General features: G+C 41.9%; 1 protein-coding gene across 1 annotated transcript in view; it reads right to left on the minus strand.

Moving 5' to 3' along the window:
• COL20A1 (collagen type XX alpha 1 chain) overlaps window positions 1–22,183 on the minus strand; it is a gene marked incomplete at its 5' end in the record, with an annotated part of 150,872 nt that overhangs the window by 76,837 nt on the left and 51,852 nt on the right. The window contains 2 exons of the mRNA XM_089518465.1: window positions 1,320–1,449; window positions 2,629–2,771. Coding sequence (XP_089374591.1) covers window positions 1,320–1,449; window positions 2,629–2,771 — 273 coding nt within the window. The remainder of the gene's footprint in view (window positions 1–1,319; window positions 1,450–2,628; window positions 2,772–22,183) is intronic.

A 22,183-nucleotide genomic window follows, 5' to 3' on the forward strand; every position in this document is an offset into this window, starting at 1 on the left:
AAGAAGGGAAGCCACCAGGTCCAAGGTGGACCCAAGTGTCAAATATCTTCCGGTGCCCCCCCACCTCCAAATGGCTCCTTCATAGTCTCTACCATGCATCCACCTGCCTTCCTTGCTGCTAGGAATGTTGCAACTGTGCCCATTCCAAGGCTGAAAAATGGTCTTCAGGTAGCACACATCTAGTCTGGGGTAACCGTGAAATCTGGGTGGGGAAGGGATGGAAGGAGCAGAAGAACCACCTTTGAGATCCTTCCCTTCATGCACAGCTGGGAATCAATTTCTCACTCAACCCAAAGCTACCACCTCAGACCACAGGTGCATTGGCCTGCAGTCACCCACTGGCAGCCTCCAGCCATCCTGCAGATTCCCTTCTGGCAAATAGTGGGTTGTGGCAGCGGAGCTATAATTGTCTTTTCACCAGAAATGGAACCCATTCTCATAGACCATGGGGATGTGCCAGGGAAACATAAGAGCTTGAGAATGGATCCTTGTACCCACAGCCTCTCCTAGGATGCACCTGTCATGCCTCATTTTTGCCTTTTCTGTTGTTGGAGATTATGTCAGTTGAATGCCACCTATGGCCTTGCAGGGGAGTCTTCTGGAGTTAAATCTGCTTCTCTGAGAGCAGACTGCTCTCCCAGTGCTCAGAGAAGATGTGCAATCACGAAAGTACATTGGATTAAAAATTTTGGGAAACAACAGTGTCTCCTCTAAAGGTGTGTGAACTCCCATGGCTGCCTACCTACTGCTAGGTTAAAGTCAAAGTACCAGGTTTGACCTATAAGTACTACAAGTGACAAACAGAAGGTAGATTTTACTAGACATTACAAATGACAGAGACAAGAATATCTTTCTCTCTCCAGTCCCTGTCATTTCCCTGTCTTTCCATTCTCTGTCATGTCTGCACTGATCTCCATTGTTTCTGAAACAAACTGAAAAAGGTTATTTGAATTAGGAATTCAGAGTACTTGTAATTTTTCTCCTTTTGAGTGAGAAGGGATATCTTAGCACATTGACACATTACATTGAGAAATGGTTGAAACAATAAAGTTTTATTTTATTTTATTTTGCATTTGGGGGACTTTAAAAAAAAAATTTCTGCAAAGGACAAACGGTATTTTGAGGTCATAATGTAATGGTTAGTCCTACTTAACGTCACAAAGAAGTGATGCTAATCTGATCTGTCTTGTTTCCAGTTCTCATCATTTCTTGTAACTCACAATGCAGATTCCAAAAATGGAACTCTTCTAAACTTTTCAGTCTGATAAGTGGATAAGGAGAGATGTAAAAGACGATGAGCAGTTCGATGACTTGCCTACCTGTGTGACCGATAGCAGATACAGGGTCACTTTCTCCTGTAGCGTAGACTGCAGAAATTGTCACTGTGTATAATCTATTTGGAAGGAGAGCATGGAGGGTAACAGATCTGCTTCTCCCAGAAACAGTTATCTGCCAAAAGGAAAGCAGAAAGAGAATGTCCTAGCAAAATACCCTTTTGTAAGGTTGATTCTAGTTACTCCTCTGTTCCTGGTCCCCAAGAAACCTTAGTAAGCCACAGTCCACTCCATACCCACTCCTCCCCATCAATGATTTTGACCCAAAACGCCATCTAGGGAACTTTGGGACATTCTCACCACATTACGGTCTTTTTCGGCCCCAGACAGAATTTTATTCCATGTACAAAAGTGGACTGGACTGAACCTAATTTTTCCACTGGCAATGGTGTAGGCCCTTCTGCTACAACAGAGGGCAACAGGGCAATTTATAGGATGGAGTAGTATTTGTGGGTGTTCACAGATCTGTTCTAAAAGGAAGGGCAACAGCTTGAGAGTTCATGAAGGACAGGTGAAACATGGCATTGCTATTCCTTGGCATTTGCTCTCTGAGGCATTTACTTCAATTTGCCTAACAGCTGAGCTTGCCATTGGTAAAATCCAAGTTTTTGTGGAATGGGTATACATACAATTACACAATCATAAAATTGAACTGGAAGAAACCACAAGGGCCATTCAGTCCAAACTCTTGACAGATCGTCATCCAGCTTCTGTTTAAAAACCTTCAAATATCCCACCTCACTCTGAGGCAGTGCATTCTGCTGTGAAACAGCTCTTACAGGCAGGGAGTTCATCCTAATGTTTAAGTGGAATCTTTTCTCCCCCATTTTTTCCATTGCTCTGTGTCCTAGTCTCTGGAGCAACAGAAAACAAGCTTGCTCCAGCCTCAATGATTATCATGTCCCCTCTTAACCTTCTCTTCCCCAGGCTAAACATACTCTGCTCCCTAATCTTCTCATTACAGGACATGGTTTCTAGGCCTTCCACCATTTTGGTCACCCTTTCCTGGACATGGTTCAGCTTATCAATATCCCTCTTGAACTTTGGTGCCCAGAACTGGATGCAGTATTCCAGGTGAGGTCTGACCAAAGCAAAATAGAGTGGTACTATTATTTCCCTCACTCTACACATTATACTACTATTGACACAGCCTAGGATCATATTGGATGTTTTAAGCTTTTGCATAACACTACTGACTCATGTTTAGCGTATGGTCTACTAAGACTCCTAAATTCCTTTCACATATACTGCTGTCAAACCCAGGTGCCACCCATCCTATATCCTGCAGTCATACCATTTCCTGGTGCTTCTTCCCACTTTCTGGAGCATAGAGGAGTCTGTAGTGCTGAATAGCTCCTTCGGGTGGATTCCAGTGGACTTGAAGGCTGCTGGGGGTTTCTGAATCCACAAAGAGGTTTGTGGGTGGATTCTTGGCAGCTGCAACAAAGTAAAGTGGGGGAAATGACAAGAACAGTTGATTTGCAGAAGTGGGAACTGAACTTTCTTCATGAATTGTAGACAGCTGCAAAAAGAGGCCTACGAAACTCCTTGTGTTCTGCTGTTCCATTTCAGCTGTGCTTGTCACGTTTTTCTCTCTGTGTTGAAAACATTTTTCAGACGTGTTGCTTTTCAGGCCAATGGCCCAGCAACTGGTGGGACCCACCACCATCATGTTTCTAGTGCCATTGTTCTGATGTCTGAGGGAGAGAAGAGGGTTCAGGCACAGTTCTATCATGCCTAGGTCCAGCAGTTCCTGGGATGCTCTTCCTCCATTCCAACTGCCATTGCTCCAGCCTTTGCGGGAGATAAGAGCAGCCAGCATCTGCTAGACTTAACTCTCTCCCCCACTGCCATTCTCTTTTCCTTATGTTTCATGACTTATTTACATTGTAAGCTTGAGGGCAGGGAACTATCAAATTAACAATTTGCAAGATGCTTTGATAGCTCTTTGGCTGCATCAGATTTGCACATAGTATCTGTACAGCCAACTCCATCTACAAGTATGCAACTGCAGTGGGAACAGGAAAGACATTTGCATTCTGGAAACTGCTGAAAGATTATACTTTTAAAATATTTTATTTTTGAATTTCTTGTTTTTATTTAAATCTACCACCACCCCAATCTAGCTGAGGAAGACACTAAATTCTCTATTTCAGAGCTTGAACAAGTGTCTCTCTTGAAGAGCAACTCTCCAGTTACTCATCACTATAGCTTCCGGGCTTGTTGGCTGGGGGCTTCTAGGAGAGGCATTTACTTGCTTACTTACTTACTTACTTACTATATTTATTTATTTATATGCTGCCTTTCTCCCAGGACAGGACCCAAGGTGGTTTCCACAACAACAAATTTATACCGTTTACAACAAGCTTAAAATCAGTTTTAAAACACCACATTAAAGCACTATTAAAACTACTTAAAACATATAAAAGTTAAAACATGCATCTATATTAAAAACCTTGCCAGCTTATGCATTAAAAGCTTGCTTAAATAAAAATGTTTTTGCTTGCTAGTGAAAGGAAAGCAGGGAGGGCACTACCCTAGTCTCCTCATGGAAGGCAATTCCAGAGGGTGAGAGTAGCCACCAAGAAGGCTTTCTCTAATGTCCTCACCAAGCAAGCCTGCGATGTGGCAGGACTGAGATCAACCCTTCCCTTGATTAGCTTTAACACTGTGGCAGGCTCATGTGGGCAGACACTGCCTTTCGAATAGGCTGCAGCCCCAAAAATAGACTTCTCCTGGCTGTACTCTGTTAAATCCCAGTAATACTCATGGAGGACATATCAGTTGATCGCTTCTGATCATTAGTAACCAGCCACCTCAACAAAAGATCATCAGACAGTTTTGTTAATATAATGTAGAATTACTTGCATGTTGTGATCACTTCTATCTCTCACCGCTTTTAGGAAAGATGGAAATACAGCTAATCAGCACACTGTTTTTGATGATATTACTGTTCACATTGTTGGAATGACAATTTTAATGGTTGTGTTGCTCAGGTTCTTTTTAATGCTGTCAGGCACCATGACTGACATCCTGTTAGAGACTTATGTGAATGTAAGTGAGACACAGAGAGCCAGTGTGTGGAATAGTGGTTAGACTGTTGGACTACAACTCTGAACACCAGGGTTCAATTCCCACTCAGCAATATAAATCTGCTGGGTGACCTTGGGTAAGTCACATAGTTGCAACCTCAAGGGAAGGCAATGGAAACCTCCTCTGAACAAATCTTGGCAAGAAAATCCCATGATAGATATACCTTAAAGGTAAAGGTATTCCCGCTTTGAAAAGGTTGTCAAGTCATGTCTGACTTACAAATACCAGGGGAATCCCTGGCAATGTCCCAATCCATTGCTAAAGTGTAATAGGGTATTCTTTGGGTGGTGGCAGCAAGGTATGTTTTTAGATAAAAAGATGTCCTCAAGGGGTCCCAGCAGGTGGACTGTAGAGAACCTTCACAACTCCATCCAAAACCCTTCATTAGGCCACTTCTGTATTTGTGGGAAGGAAAAGGGGAGAGGCCATTCAGACTATGAAAATCCATCTGCTCTGAGTTCTAGGGAGGGTGAGGAAATCTGGATGCATTGAGATTGTGCTCTCATTTCTCTCCCTTTCACCAGTGAAGTTGAGACTCAGTACTTCTCCATTGTCTGAATTGCCTCAAAGGTAGAACTGAATTGCCTTAGGAGTTGACAGCTGGCAGGCAATGTAAGGACATGCACCTATGTGTAGGATCTCAGACCTTCGGTGTTATTTTTTCATAGGAAGATGGGATGGCAATGTAATAAAGCTCAATAACAGCAGCAATCATCATAGTTCTCTCAAATATATTATTTCTTACACTTCCCCTTTGGATTCTGCATGAGATCTAGGGCTGTCAGCCAAGGCAATGGTCTGACCTTTGAGGGACGCAATTGCTCAGGTGAATGGAGGGATGTTTCAGCAGAGCCTCTCTGAACCTGAAAAGGAACTGCAAAGATGAGACAGCAGTCCCAGAAGATGAAAACAAAACTGTTCAGAGTGTATCCTGAGGCGGCATGTATATTTGATCAAAGACAAAGAAAAGGAACTTAGTAAACAGTACTCAGTCTTGTTTTGTGCAGCTGCATTTTGCTGTTTGGGTAGGCAAGGAATCAAACTTCTTTATGGTGTGTGGTTTTTTAAGGTTCTGGAGCTGCATTTTGAGATAAAGAAATGCCAGAGTTCATGTCCTCACAGCCTTCCACATGGAAAAGTGTTTCTCCAGTCGCAGGGACATAGCAAACTGCATCACTGGGCTCAGAGCTTGAAAAAAGTTAATTTTTTGGACTACAGCTCCCAGAATTCCTGAGAAAGCATGGTTATGGAGGGATCCAAAAAAGTAACATTTCCAAATCACTTTTCCATGTTATTCTGATGCAACTCATTCAGTAATGGGTCTCACGTCAATGGTATAGTGAATCACTTCTAGGTTTTAGTCAGGGTTGGTTGATTTAAACCAAGTTGGTTTGTTTTTAAAAAAACACACTACTTTTTTTTAAAAAAATATTTTTAAAACAAAACCCTGGCTATTATAACTATTTTACAAACTTCTTGATGGAATAACAATGACTGTTTTAGTTTAAACATTTCAACTTTAACATTTTATTAGCAGTTGTTTATTGTTAGATCAGTATCAGTTGTTTCTTTTAAATCGCTTTATTTTATACTGCAAGAAATGCCATCAGAAACAAATCCTTCAATTAACATAAGTTCAATCAAAACAACTTGCTTTAAAAGAGTATTTTTAAAGAACTATTATTATTTGAGCTAGGGGCCATTACATCTGAAATGCATTTTGCTACTTAATTTTCTGATTTAGTCTTATATTGGTGTAGTCCTACACTTTAATTTTAAAAAATGGTTTAAACAAACAAACAAACAAACAAACAAAAACATGGTTTAAACAACAGCAACAAAAATATGGTTTGAGGGTTTTTTAAAAAAAAAACTGGTTTTTTTCAACTATAGTTTTAGATCAAACTTTAAAAGAACTATTCAGGGAACAGCACTTTGATTAATTCCCTTAAAGTTTGCCTTAAGCCTCTGAGTGGATTACGATTATCAACAACAACTGGCAGCATCTCTCTATGGTTTCAGGTGCAAGTCTGTCCAACTCTAGCTGGTGATACTAGGGAATCCACTTTCTGCAGGCAATTGCAAAGCTTTGTCTCTACTAGTAAGCTATCCCCTCAATGACCTGACAACAGCAACTCTTATATTAATAATGCAGATTTGCATGTTGACAAACTACATACCAAAAAAAGCAGTCTTGGTATTATTGTATAAAGACTATCTCCTTGAGAGGGGGGGCATGATGGCTAAGCAATGCAGAAAAGTGCATGTGCATAACAGCCCAAAATAAGAAAATGAAATCAAAGCACGTGTGGTTTTCTGCAGTGTATATCACTATGCATGAGTTAAAAGAGGGTTGCAAATGAACTGAAGGAGCTGACCTCTGTAGCAAACTGCACATGTCCAAACTATGGGATTAATTTTAAGCATTTTCCCAAATGAATTGAAAAGGAACAGAGAAACACAAGGCAGAGTAAATCAGAGGAACAAGAAAAGAACAGATTGAAAGCAACTGGCTCATTCCTAGAATCATAGAGCTGGAAGAGGATGCAATGGCCATCTAATTCAACCCCCTGCAATGCAGGAATACATAGCAACACATCTGAAAGATGTTCATCCAACCTCCAAAGAAAAAGAGTCCACTCTCCCTCCAGGCAGTATTCCACTGTTGAAAGTAAAGAAAGTAAAGACAGTAAAGAAGTTCAAGCTCAAAAAAGAAGCTCAGAAAAGCTACTCTGTTGTATACATATAAACAAACATACAGCACATCACATTACACACACACTATGGTGCCATAATTACAATCCAAAGGCCTGCCTTAATAAAAATGTCTTTACCTGCTGGCAGAAAGAGAGCAGGAAGGGAGCCTAGTGGACCTCCTGTGGAAGGGAGTTCCACAGCCTGGGAGCAGCCACAAAGAAGGCTCCTTCCAATGTCTCTCCCCCCCCCCCCCAACCACACCTGTGAAGGCAGTGGAATTGAAAGAAACCTCTCTCCTGAAGAGTTTAGAGTTTGTACTGATTTATATAAGGAGACAGTGGCATCCCTGCCTGGAGTATCACCCAGTGTGTGGGGATTTTTTGGGGGGGTTCCAGGGATAGGGCCAAAATGACCCTCCCCAAACCTTGCTGCTGTTATGCTTACAGTGGCACCTTGGCAGCAAGGTGGGGTTCACACTCAACCCTCTCAGATGCTCCCCCTGCCTTCCATGTGGCCATGGCTGCGTGGGACCCAGAATGCAGCCATCCACCTCCCCTCCGGGGTGTATTACCCCACCAGGTGACAGCCCCCTCTGCGGTGTCACCCGGTGCAGTCTGCACCACTGCACCCCCCACCCCCATTATGACGCCACTGTAAGGAGATATAGTCTTTCAGGTAGTCTGGACCCCATCCGTTTAGGGCTTTAAAGGTAAAAAAGCCACACTTTTGTCACAGTTACACCACAGAAAGAATGCAACTATGCCACATTAAATCACAAACCCAACATGACCTGCTTACACCTTCAGGCCCTGGGGGCGTTCAAGCTCCTTCCTCCCCCCTCCTCCCCTCCATCAAAACCACGGAGAACTCGGAGAGGGAAAAGGGGAAAGACAAAACAAAAGTTACAAGCTCAGAGGGGGGGGGGGAGAGAGAGAGAGAGAGAGAGAGGGGAGGGGGGGAGTGGGTCCCTGTGATTTCTTTCCCTTTCGTTTCCATCGGAGTCCAGCTTCCACTCCTCCTCCTCCTCCCTTGTGCTTTTGCCAGAATAAAAGTCTCTTCCTGCGGAAGGAGAGTAGGAAGAAGAAGGGAAGGAAGGGAAAAAAGGAAGGAAGAATGATAGGGAGGGAGGGAGAACTGAAGAAAAGAAGGAAAAGAAAGGGAGGAAGAAGAAGGGGAGAAACGAAGAAAGAAAAAGGAAGGAAGGAAGCTTCTAAAAGGAAATATAAAAGAAAGAAAAGGTGACTTCTAACTTTCCTTTCAGCAGTTATACCCATATACTATATAGTAAAATAATAATAATAATAATAATAATAATATCCTTTACCCAAAATGCTGAGGACTAGATGTATTTTGGAGTTTGGAGTTTTTCAGAGTTTGGTATATTAATATACAGTATGTCTAATGGGATATAATGGGAGATGGGATTCATGTATGTCTCATATGCATCTCATAGACATAGACTGAAGGTAATTTAATACACAATATTTTTAAAATAATGTTGTGCTTCTGTACACTGAGCTGTCAGCAAAACCCTGAGACCACTATTCCTTGTATAATTCATTAATTCAGTAATTGATCTAAACCTTCAGGATTCCCAGGTGTCCTTGAGTTGGGGTCAAACCAGATGCTCTAAGGGTCAGTTTTGGAATAATTTAGGTTTCAGAAGTCCAGAGAAAGGAGACTCAGTCTCTACTCTGGACATTTCTCCTGAGAATGGACTCATGTTTTCAAAAACAGTCATTTCTGGATTTTTGCAACAACAAAAAAGAGGAGGGTCTGTGATGCAAAAAAGCAAGAGGCTTCCTTCCAGCCTTGTTTCTTCTCTTTTTTAAAAGACAAATAGAATAAAATACAGTTAGCTGGCCCTTTTTCAGCATCTCAATGGGGATGCTTTGATGGAGAGTTCCTGCATGGCAGAATGGGGTTGGACTGGATGGCCCTTCTTGGGGTCTCTTCCGACTCTATGATTTTATGATTAATTAATTGATATATGGAATCAATCTAAGATGATGAATTGGGGCTGTGGAGTCCTATGGCCCTGCTCCAGGCAATGCTAGACTGCAGGCCCCATCATCCAGCAGCACCACAGACTGCTGGGAACTGCAGTCTAATAAGACTGCACACTGCAGAAATAATCCAGTTTGACACTACTTTAATGCTATGGAAAATCCTGGGATTTGTAGTATGTTGTGCCACCAGAGCTCTGACAAAGAATGCTAAATGTCTCACAAAACTACAATACCCAGATATTGTTGTTGTTGTTATTTTCTTATATCCCGCCTTTCTCCCAATATACGGACTCAAGGTGGTGATTTTCCATAGCATTAATCTATAGTATATCTTTCTACAATGTAGATGGACACCTCCATTACATAATTTGTTGAGGATGCTTTGACTGGGAGTTCCTGCATGGCAGAATGGGGTTAGACTGGATGGCCCTTGGGGTCTCTTCCAACACTATGATTCCATGATTCTATAGCACTCTGAGCCTACTGTGATTTTAATTGTTTTTAAATGTATAAAGGTATAAAGTCTTATAATGCAAACCATGCACTGATGGACTATTGCACTATAATTTTTTATTGATTGATTTTATACCCTGCCTTTCTCCCAAAATAGGATTCTCTTAAAGGAGTTTGTTTTTCATAAAAAGAAAGGAACGTATAATGGCTTGGAATTAAAAATTATGGTAGATAGATAGATAGTTAGATAGACAGACAGATAGATAGATAAGTCTTGGAATTAAAAAGTGTGTGTGTGTGTGTGTGTGTGTCTTAAAATTAAAAATCCCTCTTGGAAGTGGGAATGAAATGTTGTGTGGATGCAGCCTGGGTTCTTAGCTCAGCTCAGAAGTTGGAATACAGTGTCTCAAAGCATGAGCAGAGTGTCTCTGAGCATGAACAGAGTGGCTGCCACTCATTGCTCGAGCAGCTGCACTTTGCTTTATCGAGCTGAATTTATCTGATGTAAACACCTTCAGAGGAAGGACTCAGTTTGCATCTGCACTGAAAAAATAATCCACTTTGATGCCACTTTAACTGCCCTTGGCTCCATGTTGTGAAATGCTGGGATTTGTAGTTTGTTGTGGCACCTGACAGATGACTCAACAGGTTCTCAAAACTACAGATCCCAAGATTCCATAGCACGAAGCCATAACGGAAGTTAAAGTGGTGCCATCGAGGTGTCAAGGGTAAACGCTCGACCCTCTTTTTGTGTCTTGGGGGAGGCTCTTAGCCTCTCAAAATGGTGGCACTTAGTCTTGACCCCCCCCCCTTCCCAAAATCCTGGCTACATCCCTGCACTGGGGTTAGGAGCATAGGACCCCTGTGAAAGTTAGAAAACCACAAAATAAAAAAACACTATATTTTTAACCTGAGGGAACACCCCTCTAAGAATCTCTTGTCCTCCAGCACAACTCTGGAGTTGGGAAACTTGTAAGGCTTGGGCACAGGGCACTGCTTTTGTGACCCAGAGTGGCACCATTTTGGGACAGACTGGTTGATTGCAGCAAGGAGTTAGAGCATGTGGTGGCAGGGCAGTGTGGCACCAAAAATGAGCTTTCAAATTTGGGACCATGCTTAAGCTTTGCTGAATACCCTGTCTGAGTACTCAGACTGTTGGGGGCAAATTAGCTTACAGTTGTAAACCACTTAGACACTGCTTAGGCGGTATGAAGCAGTATATAAATGAAGCTTGTTTGTTTGTTTTGTTTGTTTGTTTGCTGGGATTTGGCTGGCAGGTTGGAGCTGCGTTACTGCTCCTGCTTTCTTTCATCACACAGGCTGAGAGAAGAGGTACCAAAAGAAACAATGTTCATGTATTGGTTCCTGTAGCTCCTGGCCTTTTCTGGAAGGGCAACATGAGCAAGAGGCTTCTCGGTTGCTGGTCCCAGGGTGGCCAGCTACAAAGGGAGCCACTCCAAGGTTAAGGTCTTTCCAAGAATTGATCCTGGATATTCCTTCCCCAGAGACATGTCTTCTCCACACAGCTTCAAGTGTCCCCCTCCCCAATACATCATAACTGCAAATTCCAGGATTCTAGAATATGGAGCCACAGTAGTGAAAGTGGGATCAGTGCTATAAGTCACTAATGTGAAAGAGGAGCATGAAGTCCAGAGCCTAAAATCATCTAAATGCATCACTGCATACATAGGTGATCGGCTGCATTTAGCACAGCAGTGAACCAAAAGTTTTGGAAACCCACAACCGAAAAAGAAATCGGTGAGACTTGGAGGACGAACAAGGGCACAGCCATTCCCAGGTGCAACCTTTCTGTCATTCAACTTTTACCTACAATAGAAAAAGAAGCAATTCTTTTCTGCTTAGAACAGGGCCTGGGGTAACCTTAGAGTGTTTTATTGGAGCCTCGCACAACTCACATGGAACCTCATTGATTCCGCTTCTTTTGTTTGTGCGGTTTCCATTTCGCTGAAGCCAAACCAAAGGATTATTGACTATATTTTGCTCCAGGCTATGGCTGCTTTCCAAGCCGCCAAGGAGAAGCCGAAGAGCTTTGTGATGATGAAAAGTTGACCTATATATCATTATGGATGTGTAGCAGTAGGCCAAAGGTGCTAGGCCAGCACCAGGATTCAACTCAAGCCCATAAGTTCTGAATATTTCTAAAGAAATGCATTTTTAATATGTACAAGGTTTAAGGCCACACGTTTATAAGGCAAATTCTGCAGGACAGTTATTCTTCATAAGCCCCACATTTTTCAGAAGAATTTCCAGCCCATTTTGATTGGACAGAATTGAGAGCACACTTATCAAATTTGCAGATGACACTAAATTAGGAGGAATAGTTAATACTCCAGAGGACAGGATCAACATTCAAAATGATCTGAATAGACTAGAAAGCTGGGCCAAAGCTAACAAAATGAAATTCAACACAGAGAAATGTAAGGTACTGCACTTAGGGCAGAAAAATGAAATGCACAGATATAAGATGGGAGACACACTGCTGAATGAAAGTACATGTGAAAGAGATCTAGGAGTCCAAGTAGACCATAAGTTGACCACAGGGGCCATCCAGTCCAACCCCCTGCCATGCAGAAAATCTCAATCAAAGCATCCACGACAGATGGCCATCCAGACTCTGCTTAAAGACCTCCAATGAGGGAGACTCCACTATACTCTGAGGGAGTTTGTTCCACTGTCTAACAGCTCTTACTGTCAGGAAGTTCCTCGTAATGTTGAGGTGGAATCTCTTTTCCTGTAGTTTGCATCCATTGTTCTGAGTCCTGTTCTCTGGAACAGCAGAAAACAAGCTTGCTCTTCAATATGACATTCCTTCAAATATTTAAACAGGGCTATCATATCACCTCTTAACCTTCTCGTCTTCAGGCTAAACATCTCCAGATCCCTAAGTCATTCCTCATAGAGCTTGGTTTCCAGACCCTTCACCATTTTAGTCACCCTCCTTTGGACATGCTCCAGTTTCTCAATGTCCTTTTTGAATTGTGGTGCCCAGAAATGGACACGGTATTTCAAGTGGGGTCTGACCAAAGCAGAATAGAGTGGCAGTATTACTTCCCTTGATCTAGACACTATTCTTTTATTGATGCAACCTAAAATTGGATTGGCCTTTTTAGCTGCCGCATCACACTGTTGACTCATGTTCAACATGTGGTCTACTTAGATCCCTTTCACATGTAGTTCCATTCAGCCAGGTGTCCCCCATAATCCTATATCTGTGCATTTCATTTTTCCACCCTAAGTGCAGTACCTTATATTTCTTTGTGTTGAATTTCATTTTGTTAGCTTTGGCCCAGCTTTCTACACTATTCAAGTCATTTTGAATTTTGATCCTGTCCTCTGAACTATCAGCTATTCCTCCTAATTTGGTGTCATCTGAAAATTTGATAAGTATGCCCCCAATTCTGTCCTCCAAGTCATTGATAAAGATGTTGAATAGCACTGGGCCCAGGACAGAACCCTGTGCGACCCCACTGGTCACTTCCCTCCAGGATGAAAAGGAGCCATTGTTGAGCACCCTTTAAAAATTGTAAGACCAGCTGTACAAATCCAAAATTAATAATAATAATAATAATAATAATAATAATTTATATCCTGCTTCTCCCTACAGATCAAGGTGGGTTACAATCTACTCCAATAAGATACAAAAATATACAAAATATACAGTGTACAAATTATAAAAATAAAACCAACTCTACATAATCCCCTATCCCTCCCCCATAAGCAAAAACAATAGCAATAAAATACAGATTAAAAATAGTTAAAAGCTTGCAGACAGAAGTGAGGCAATTTGGGGCAGACAGGGACCATCCACATTGGTGTATGGGAGGTCAGTCTGGGAGGTCTGCTGGAATAGATCCGTCTTAATGACCTTCTTAAAGGAGTCAAGAGTGGTAATCTGATGGATCTCCTCTGGCAGGTCGTTCCACAGTTTAGGAGCAGCAGATGAGAAATTGCAGTCAACCTGGTCTTCCTTGGCTGCAAATTCTTCCCAGAGGACCTCAGTGTGCGGGATGGATTGTATAGAAGGAGGCACTCCCACATGTAATCTGGACCCAAGCCATGTTGTGTTTTAAAAGTTATAACCAACACCTTGTACCACACCCGGAAATTAATTGGCAATCAGTGAAGAGATTTCAAAGGTGGTGTTATATGATCGATCCTAGATTTACCAGTGATCAGTCTGGTTGCCATATTTTGCACCAACTGAAGTTTCTGAACTTTTCACAAGGGTAGCCCCATGTAGAGCGCATTGCAGAAGTCAAGTCGAGAGGTTATCAGCACATGTACCACCATTTCTATGTCCCCCAGCTAGATGCCTTGTTCCTTTCAAATTGAAATGAATTGTCAGTTTTTAGTTGCAAGTCAGAGTTGCAAGCCTGTGAATGGGAGAACTCCAATTGCCCGACACTCTTCTGTCTTGCAAGTTCAGGGTGGCTTCCTTGACTGAGCCTGTCTTCCTGTAATGTGGTCTCCTGTTTTTTTCCTACAGACTTCTACAACTGTAACTGTTACATGGATTTGTAACTGGTTCACCGGCTGAACCCAAAGGGTGCTCAACAATGGCTCCTTTTCATCCTGGAGGGAAGTGACCAGTGGGGTGGGGTCCCACAGGTCTCTGTCCTGGGCCCAGTGTTATTCAACATCTTTATCAATGACCTGAATGACAGAATTGGGAGCATACTTATCAAATTTGCAGATGACACCAAATTAGGAGGAATAGCTAATACTCCAGAGGACAGGATCAACATTCAAAATGACCTGAATAGACTAGAAAGCTGGGCCAAAGCTAACAAAATGAAATTCAACACAGAGAAATGTAAGGTACTGCATTTAGGGCAGAAAAATAAAATGCACAGATATAGGATGGGGGACACCTGGCTGAATGAAACTACATGTGAAAGGGATCTGGGAGTCCAAGTAGACCACAAGTTGAACATGAGTCAACAGTGCGATGCGGCATCTAAAAAGGCCAATGCAATTTTAGGCTGCATCAATAAAAGTATAGTGTCAAGAGAAGTAATAGTGCCACTGTATTCTGCTCTGGTCAGGCCCCACCTGGAATATTGTGTCCAGTTCTGGGCACCACAATTCAAAAAGGACATTGAGAAACTGGAGTGTGTCCAGAGGAGGGCGACTAAAATGATGAAAGGTCTGGAAACCATGCCCTATGAGGAATGACTCAGGGAGCTGGGGATGTTTAGCCTGGAGAAGAGAAGGTTAAGAGGTGATATGATAGCCCTGTTTAAATACTTGAAGGGATGTCATACTGAGGAGGGAGCAAGCTTGTTTTCTGCTGCTCCAGAGAACAGGACCCAGAACAATGGATGCAAGCTACAGGAAAAGAGATTCCACCTCAACATTAGGAAGAACTTCCTGACAGTAAGGGCTGTTCGACAGTGGAACACACTCCCTCAGAGTGTAGTGGAGTCTCCTTCCTTGGAAGTCTTTAAGCAGAGGTTAGATGGCCATCTGTCGGGGATGCTTTGATCTGGATTTCCTGCATGGCAGAATGGGGTTGGACTGGATGGCCCGTGCGGTCTCTTCCAACTCTATGATTCTGTGATTCTACTTTAGCAAGCATTATTGCCTTTTCCAGTGAGTCTCATCATCTCATGGTATGTCCAAACCAGGATAATTTCAGTTCAGTCATTTTGGATTCTGGGGAGAGATTGGGCTTGATTTGTTCTAAGATGCATTCCTTTGTCTAATTTTATGGCATTCTTTCTCTATTTGTTTGGAATCAATAACGCTAAGTTTGTATAATCAGTGGCTTTGTTTTACTTCACCATACCTTTGAACCTGGTTTGGTCAGAACTTGGTTGGATCAAGCCCTTGACAGCAATGTATTGCATCACATATCTTCCTCTGAATAATTTTTCTTAAAACCATCTTTGCCTTATGAAGAAGCCACTAAGCTTCCAAGACTAACCTCATGAATTTTACACCTTTTGATTAGCCTAATAAAAATATATCATAATGTAAACTTTGAATGGTCATGGAGGGACAGGTGGAGAAATATTGGTCACAACTTAATTTCCTCATGTGAATGAGCTTACGTCAACAAACATATTGATGGCTTACCAGCAGCAGCTGACATCAGATGAGCTGCAGCCCTGTAGCAGCCTAGAGACATAAAGATCCTAGGAAAAACTAACAAGCTGAGGGAAAGTAAATTAAGCTCTTGAAGGAGGGATTTGCTCTGAAAGCTCCCACAGGCCCTGAAGAATCCTGACAACATGATTTTGACAGGTGGAAGAAAGGTCAAAGGTTCTGAGGCTGCCCAGGAGGGAACAAATGTTCCCTGACACAAGGGGTGCCATCTGTGCCAGCAGTCTTGAATCTGCTACAGCATACACACTCCTTTGCCACACAGAGCAAGAGCGAGAGTCATTTCCTTGCGCAAACTGATTGTAGCATCCACATTCAGAAGCTAGACAAGCTCTCTATGGCAGTGGCTCTCAGGCAAACTAATGTGAGGAGCTGGAATCTTTTCTTTCTAATAGGCCAGGGACCAATACCATATTTGCCCCCATATCCAGCCTGTTCTTTAAAAACCTTCTACTTTAAAAGCCTGTCTAAATGGGAGAAGAGAAGACTGAGAGGTGACATAATAGCTATCTTTAAATATCTGAAGGGATCTCATGTATAAGATAGACTCAGCTTGGTTTTTGTTTTAGTTTTTGGATGGTCCAGAGACCAGAACATGAATCCATGGATTTAAATTACAAGAAAAGAGATTCCATTTAAAGATTAGGATGAACGTCTTTTCTGTAAGAACTATTCAATGGTGGAATAGACTGCTTCAGAGGATGGTAGACTACCCTTCTTTGGAGATCTTTAAACACAATGGACAGGCATTTTTCAGAAATGCTTTAGTTTTGCATGCCTGCATGGCAGGAGATTGGACAAGATCAACTCTAAGATTCTATTAAACACAACCACAGACAAACCCTGTGTTCTAGGCTTTCTTGGCAGAGAACACATTCGGAATACTGTACAGAATTCTAAGGGTGCAAGAAACAACAGGTGTCTTAAGATCCTGTGAGTATCCGTTTTGTAAATCTCCTCTATTTTATGAGATTTAGTACATCCAACACTCACCCAAGAGGGCAAAAGAATATGATAAAATATTACATATGCAATCATGAAACATCCATCCATAAAATTAACTAAAATCAGGCATTGGAAAGGATGCAGCATTATACAATGTGAGGTTAACCAACAGAGAAACAAATGACACAGAGAGAAGAAATACCACTCCTATCTTTATTTTTCTGCAGTCATCATGCTGAGGATTAAGCTGCACTTGCATCCTGAATTTCTAAAAGGATGGAAATCTGTCGGTTGTTAAAACAGTGGTTCTCAACCTGTGGGTCACGACCCCTTTGGGGGGTCGAAAAACCCTTTCACAGGGGTCGCCTAAGACTATTGGAAAACACATATTTCCGATGGTCTTAGGAACTGAGACACTACTCCTCTATGGTTGGAGGTCACCAGAACATGAGGAACTGTATTAAAAGGTTGTTGCATTAGAAAGATTGGCAACCACTGGTAAAGGCACCCTGACAGTGACATAAAGTCTATGTAAAGCAGAGGTGGACAACATGTGGCCTATGGGCTCATGCAATCCTTGGGATCCCTAGGTTTAGACCTAGAAACCCTTTGCTCATCTCAAAAATTATTTGGGGAGGCTGATTTTCATGCAGTTTTTCACCTGAAACCCCACCAAAAGCCCCTGTCAGACCACCTGCAAATGGGTCAGTTTCCTTCCCCAGCCTCAAGCCCCCCCCCAAAAAAAAACCTCAAAAGAGGAAAATAGGTCAAAATGCTGCCTGGAGGTGATTTTACCTCTCTTCCAGCATGCCAAAAGGCACTCTTTAAATTATAATGATTATTTACAAATACATATCAAACATTACAAATTGCTAAATTTGGAGATCAGGTTCGATTCCCTGCTCAGCCATGGAAACCCACTGGGTGACTTAGGTGATTCACACACTTTCAGCCTCAGGAAACAGGTTCACCTTAGGTTCACCATAACTCAGAAATAACTTGAAGGCACACAACTGCAACACAGTGCACAGATGCATAGCAATAAATATAAATAAGAATATGCAAAGGTTATGGATAGCTCCATCATCTTTGGTACTCCATTTTGATGATACATTTCTTCTCTCTTTATAATGTTTATTGAAAGTGCATTGAGTGAGGTTGGTGCTGGCTGGTGATGAGGCAATCCAGTGTTAGCTATCAAGACAGTGAACCTTGTCCTCAGAACAGGTTCAGCAGCTTGGATAACTCTATGAAAGTTCATACTAAAATCCAGAGTGGATTTACCACTCCACCCACATAAAAGCTACTACCTGCAATGGGAGAGAGGACTAGATAGCCATAAGGGTCCCTTCATACTCAGTAGTTCATATTTCTAGGCATTTGTTCTTTTTATGAAAGTCTATAGGGAAGATGAGAATGAGAAAATCAAATGTCTGTCAACATTCTTCTGTTTCTGAGTATACCTCTTACTATTCCTGCATGTCCTGGCTTAAAATGACATTACTACAACAGACTAGATCTTAATTTTATTTTTGTCAAATTCTGATCAGTCCCTTCCCAATTGACTGAATTCCTTACACACTCCTCCCTGACCAGATATATTCCATTCTAGCTCTGAACTCACACAATTTCTACCCATCTGCCTCTGTTTGTCCTACCTCTAACCCCCCTCCCCACCCCAGCCCATGGAATGACCCAAAATGATCAAAGATCAATAGATATGATTTAATTAATAGTGGCAAAATCCAGTGTCCCAGACACACAGGAACTGACTGTGGGAGAGGAGTTATACGCATATGTTTCAAAACACTCTCTGCAAGCTTGGTGCAAAGGAGTCAGGCAGCCCCAGAGTGCTTTATTATGTACAATTAATGTAAATGCCAATGCCAATTTGGAATGAAAAGCGGGTGGAAAAAGAATTCATGCTCAGCAAAACCTGGTCTCAACTGTCCAAATTTAACAGTTAATCCATAGGTTGTTTTTTTTTTTCCTCTCTGCATCAGGGTAAGGAAAGTCCAGTCCTTGCACCAGATGTAAACTCCCCCCAAAACACTTTTTTCAGTCCTCGGTTGACAAGGTCCATGACAAGTCCTCAACTCCCAGTCACTTACCCCTTTCTGGGGAGTTATTTGGCCCAAAATGATCAAAAAAGGGATGTTGCAAAATTGCTGACCCATCCTCCCCAAACCACCAACACCACCCAAAAAATCTGAAAATGAAATCTATGACTATGATTCTATGAGTCTATGAAAGGTGGATTGCATCTAAATGTAGGTGCTACCATTTATTTGGGATACACACTCAGATCTGCCAGCATTCCCCTCAGTCTAAAGTACCCAATCTTCACCCAGAATCAGAAAGAAGATGAATTTGTGATAATTGTTGCATCACTGGAACTAGCAGAGTATCTGCATAGGAAACTGAGCATGACTAGTTGCTGTGGCATACTTGGCTTAGAGATCCATTTCATAATCTGGCATCCTCCAAATGTTTTTGATAACAACTCCCTTCATCCTCTGGCTAGCATGGAGGGAGATTTCATCCAATGCATCTGCAGGGTGCCAGATTGGCTTAGATCTATGAGGTCAGTGAGAGGCATACAAAACAGGCTGGTGTCTTGGGCAGGGCCTGGGGAAAAAAAAGCTGTTTTGGACCATAATTTCCAGAATTCTCCAGCCAATCTAACTATAAGAATTGCAGCCCCCCCCCCAAAAAAAAATAATAATTTTTCCAAGCTCCTGTATTGGAAATGCAAGTCTTATTTTGTTCCCACACATGAGAAGAAATATTTTATTTGCTTTCTCCCTGGTGATTACAATTATAAGAGTTTCTGTGCATTTTTCAAAATTTCCTGACATTTCATGACTCTTTTGTGAAACATTTAATGTACAAAATACATTTTCATGCAACCAAGAACAAAAAATGTTGGCTTTTTTACGCTAGTACAGGGGTAGAACAAATGAATAAAACCCATAGCAGATCATTTTTTACAATAGGGTGTATTGATATGTCCTTCTCTTATGAAGGATGAGAAAATGTGTGACTATCTCACTCTCTCCTTACTATATGCCCTGTTAGCTTAGAAGGGATCATAATTCCACTGCCACAGCTTCTTGCAATGCAGTTCATTCTAGACTTGAAGGGCAGCCATTCTATTCCACATCAGAAAGCCCAGCCTTGGACTAGTCTCACTTTTATTCATAAACTTCAAAAAGCATGTTTTCTCATGGGAAATACCAAAGGGGGGGTTGAATTGTGTTCCCTCCTGCTGAGTTTGAGACTCCTGGAATCTTTCAGTGATGGTCTTTGAAGTTGTCAATTTTTGAAAGATTCTCTTTGCCAATTTTCAAGGGCTCCCCAAACAGAAGCTGATACAATATTCTCTGTCTTTCTCCCCGTCGCTTTTAAAAATATCTATCAGTTCGAAATAGCACAGCCCTGCATCTTAATAGAAGCCAGAAATTACAAGGTTAAATCTAAGTTTTGTGCAGGTCAAACACTCAGTGTAAACAGAAACAAATAAAATAATCCCATGTGTTTTGAGCTTTTGAAATGGCGTCTTTGGGTGCAAGACTTGGGGGACTTAGTTCAGAAAAGTAAAGCATCTCTTTAATGCATTTCTTCAACATTCTTTCAGTCAAAGCAAGCTGTGCATCTGTGATAAAATAAATTAGCCCTTACTTCTCAGAAATAACACTTTCTACAAAGGTTTGGAAAGTAAGTTAGCATTGAAAATATTCTGTAGGAGAAGTAAAATAATAAATTGTCAGACTTTACAGTGCAAGCTTTGGTGGGTACTTATTTGCACTGATTGTGATGAAATTCAAAATCGTCAGGTGAGGGAAAACTGGGAAGTTTGCAGTTTGTATATGTATAAGCTTGGAACTTGAATCCAAGGAGCTAAAACATTTTCATATTTCACACCATGATCTATCATGAACTTTCTTGTATTCATCTGCATCATCTGCATGATTGGCATGAGCAGCATACCAAACTCTCAACATCTTTTGGCAAGCAACTTAGAAATCTCAGCTGATCCAGAATATGACAGTAAGGCTTGTGACTTCTACAATGCAGGGCATGTGTTGAGTCCCACCAAACACAACTTTTATGTGTGGCAGCTAAGAAGTCAATACAATTCTAGGATCCATTGACAGGAATATCGTGTCCAGACTGAAGGAAGTAATAGTGCTACTCTATTCTGCTTTGCTCAGGCCACACCTGGAATACTGTATCCAGTTCTGGGCACCATAGTTCAAGAGGGATGTAGATAAGCTGGAGTGTGTCCAGAAGAGGGAGATCAAAATGCAGAAAGGTCTGGAAACCATGCCCTATGAGAAGAGATTGGGGAGCTGGGTATGTTTAGTTTGGAGAAGAGAAAGTTAAGAGATGATGTGATAGCCCTGTTTAGATACTGAAGGGATGTCATATTGAGGATGGAGCAAGCCTTTTTTCTGCAGCTCCAGACAATAGGACCAAAAGCAATGGATGTAAACTACAGGAAAAGTGATTCCAGCTCAATATTAGGAAGAACATCCTGACAGTAAGAGCTGTTCAACTTTGGAGACTTTTAAACAGAGGCTGGATGGTCATCTGTCAGAGGTGCTTTCATTGTGTGTTCCTGTATGGCATGGAGTTTATTTATTTATGAGATTTATATCCCACCTTTTTCCCAAAGTGGGATTCATTTGGGTTGGACTGGATGGTCCTTGTGGTCTCTTCCAATTCTATGATTCTATGATCCTTAGAATCCATTCAGAACCATGATATGAATCTGAAATATTTGAGGAGGCATATGCCTCTTTCTGTGTCTTAAGATCAGGTGTTGAAAGCATTTTGTAGGCACCTGCACTTTGGTGTTGCATGCCTTCAAGTTATTTCTGACTTATAATGACCCTAAGGCCACTCTTCCAAAGAGTATTCCTGGCAAGATTCATTTGGGGGATGGGGTGTCTTTGCCTCCCTCTGATTGTGGCTTTCCCAGGGTTATTCAGTGGATTTCCATGGTTGAGCAGGAATTTCAAGAGTCCAACACTCAAACAACTACACCATGCTGGCTCACATTATCATAAATTCTTGAAGATGGCCCCAAAACCAGCTTCTACCTTGAGGGAGAATTCCATCTGAAAGATGTGGTCCAGGATCCAGCAGTGTATTTCTACTGGATTCCCATTGCTTCTTCCATAATAATCAGTCCCCCTTTTCCTTCTCCAACTCCCCTCTTGGGCACCCCCAAAAATCTCCTTCAGTTCTTGGCAATACAGAAGGCTGCAATGGGAGGCAGAGGGAGAGAAATTCCCAATTTCATTGCTGCTTTCCACTAGATGGGAAGTTTAACATTGGATTTTGGCCTTGGCCTTTTAGGTGAATTTTACAGGTCAGGAATATCAGATTGGAAGCATTATGCCCTGACATTTTAAGGCTAGGCCTTAAGATGGAGAGATGATCCCCAGTGATGTTTGAGAAGAAGAGGAAATAGGAGACAAGTGGACCAAACAGATCCCCTGGAGAGTCTACAGAAGTCAT

The sequence above is a fragment of the Sceloporus occidentalis genome, unplaced genomic scaffold (genome assembly GCF_023333645.1).
Source record: "Sceloporus occidentalis isolate IW3139 unplaced genomic scaffold, rSceOcc1.0.p SCAF_3, whole genome shotgun sequence".
NCBI lineage: Eukaryota > Metazoa > Chordata > Lepidosauria > Squamata > Phrynosomatidae > Sceloporus > Sceloporus occidentalis.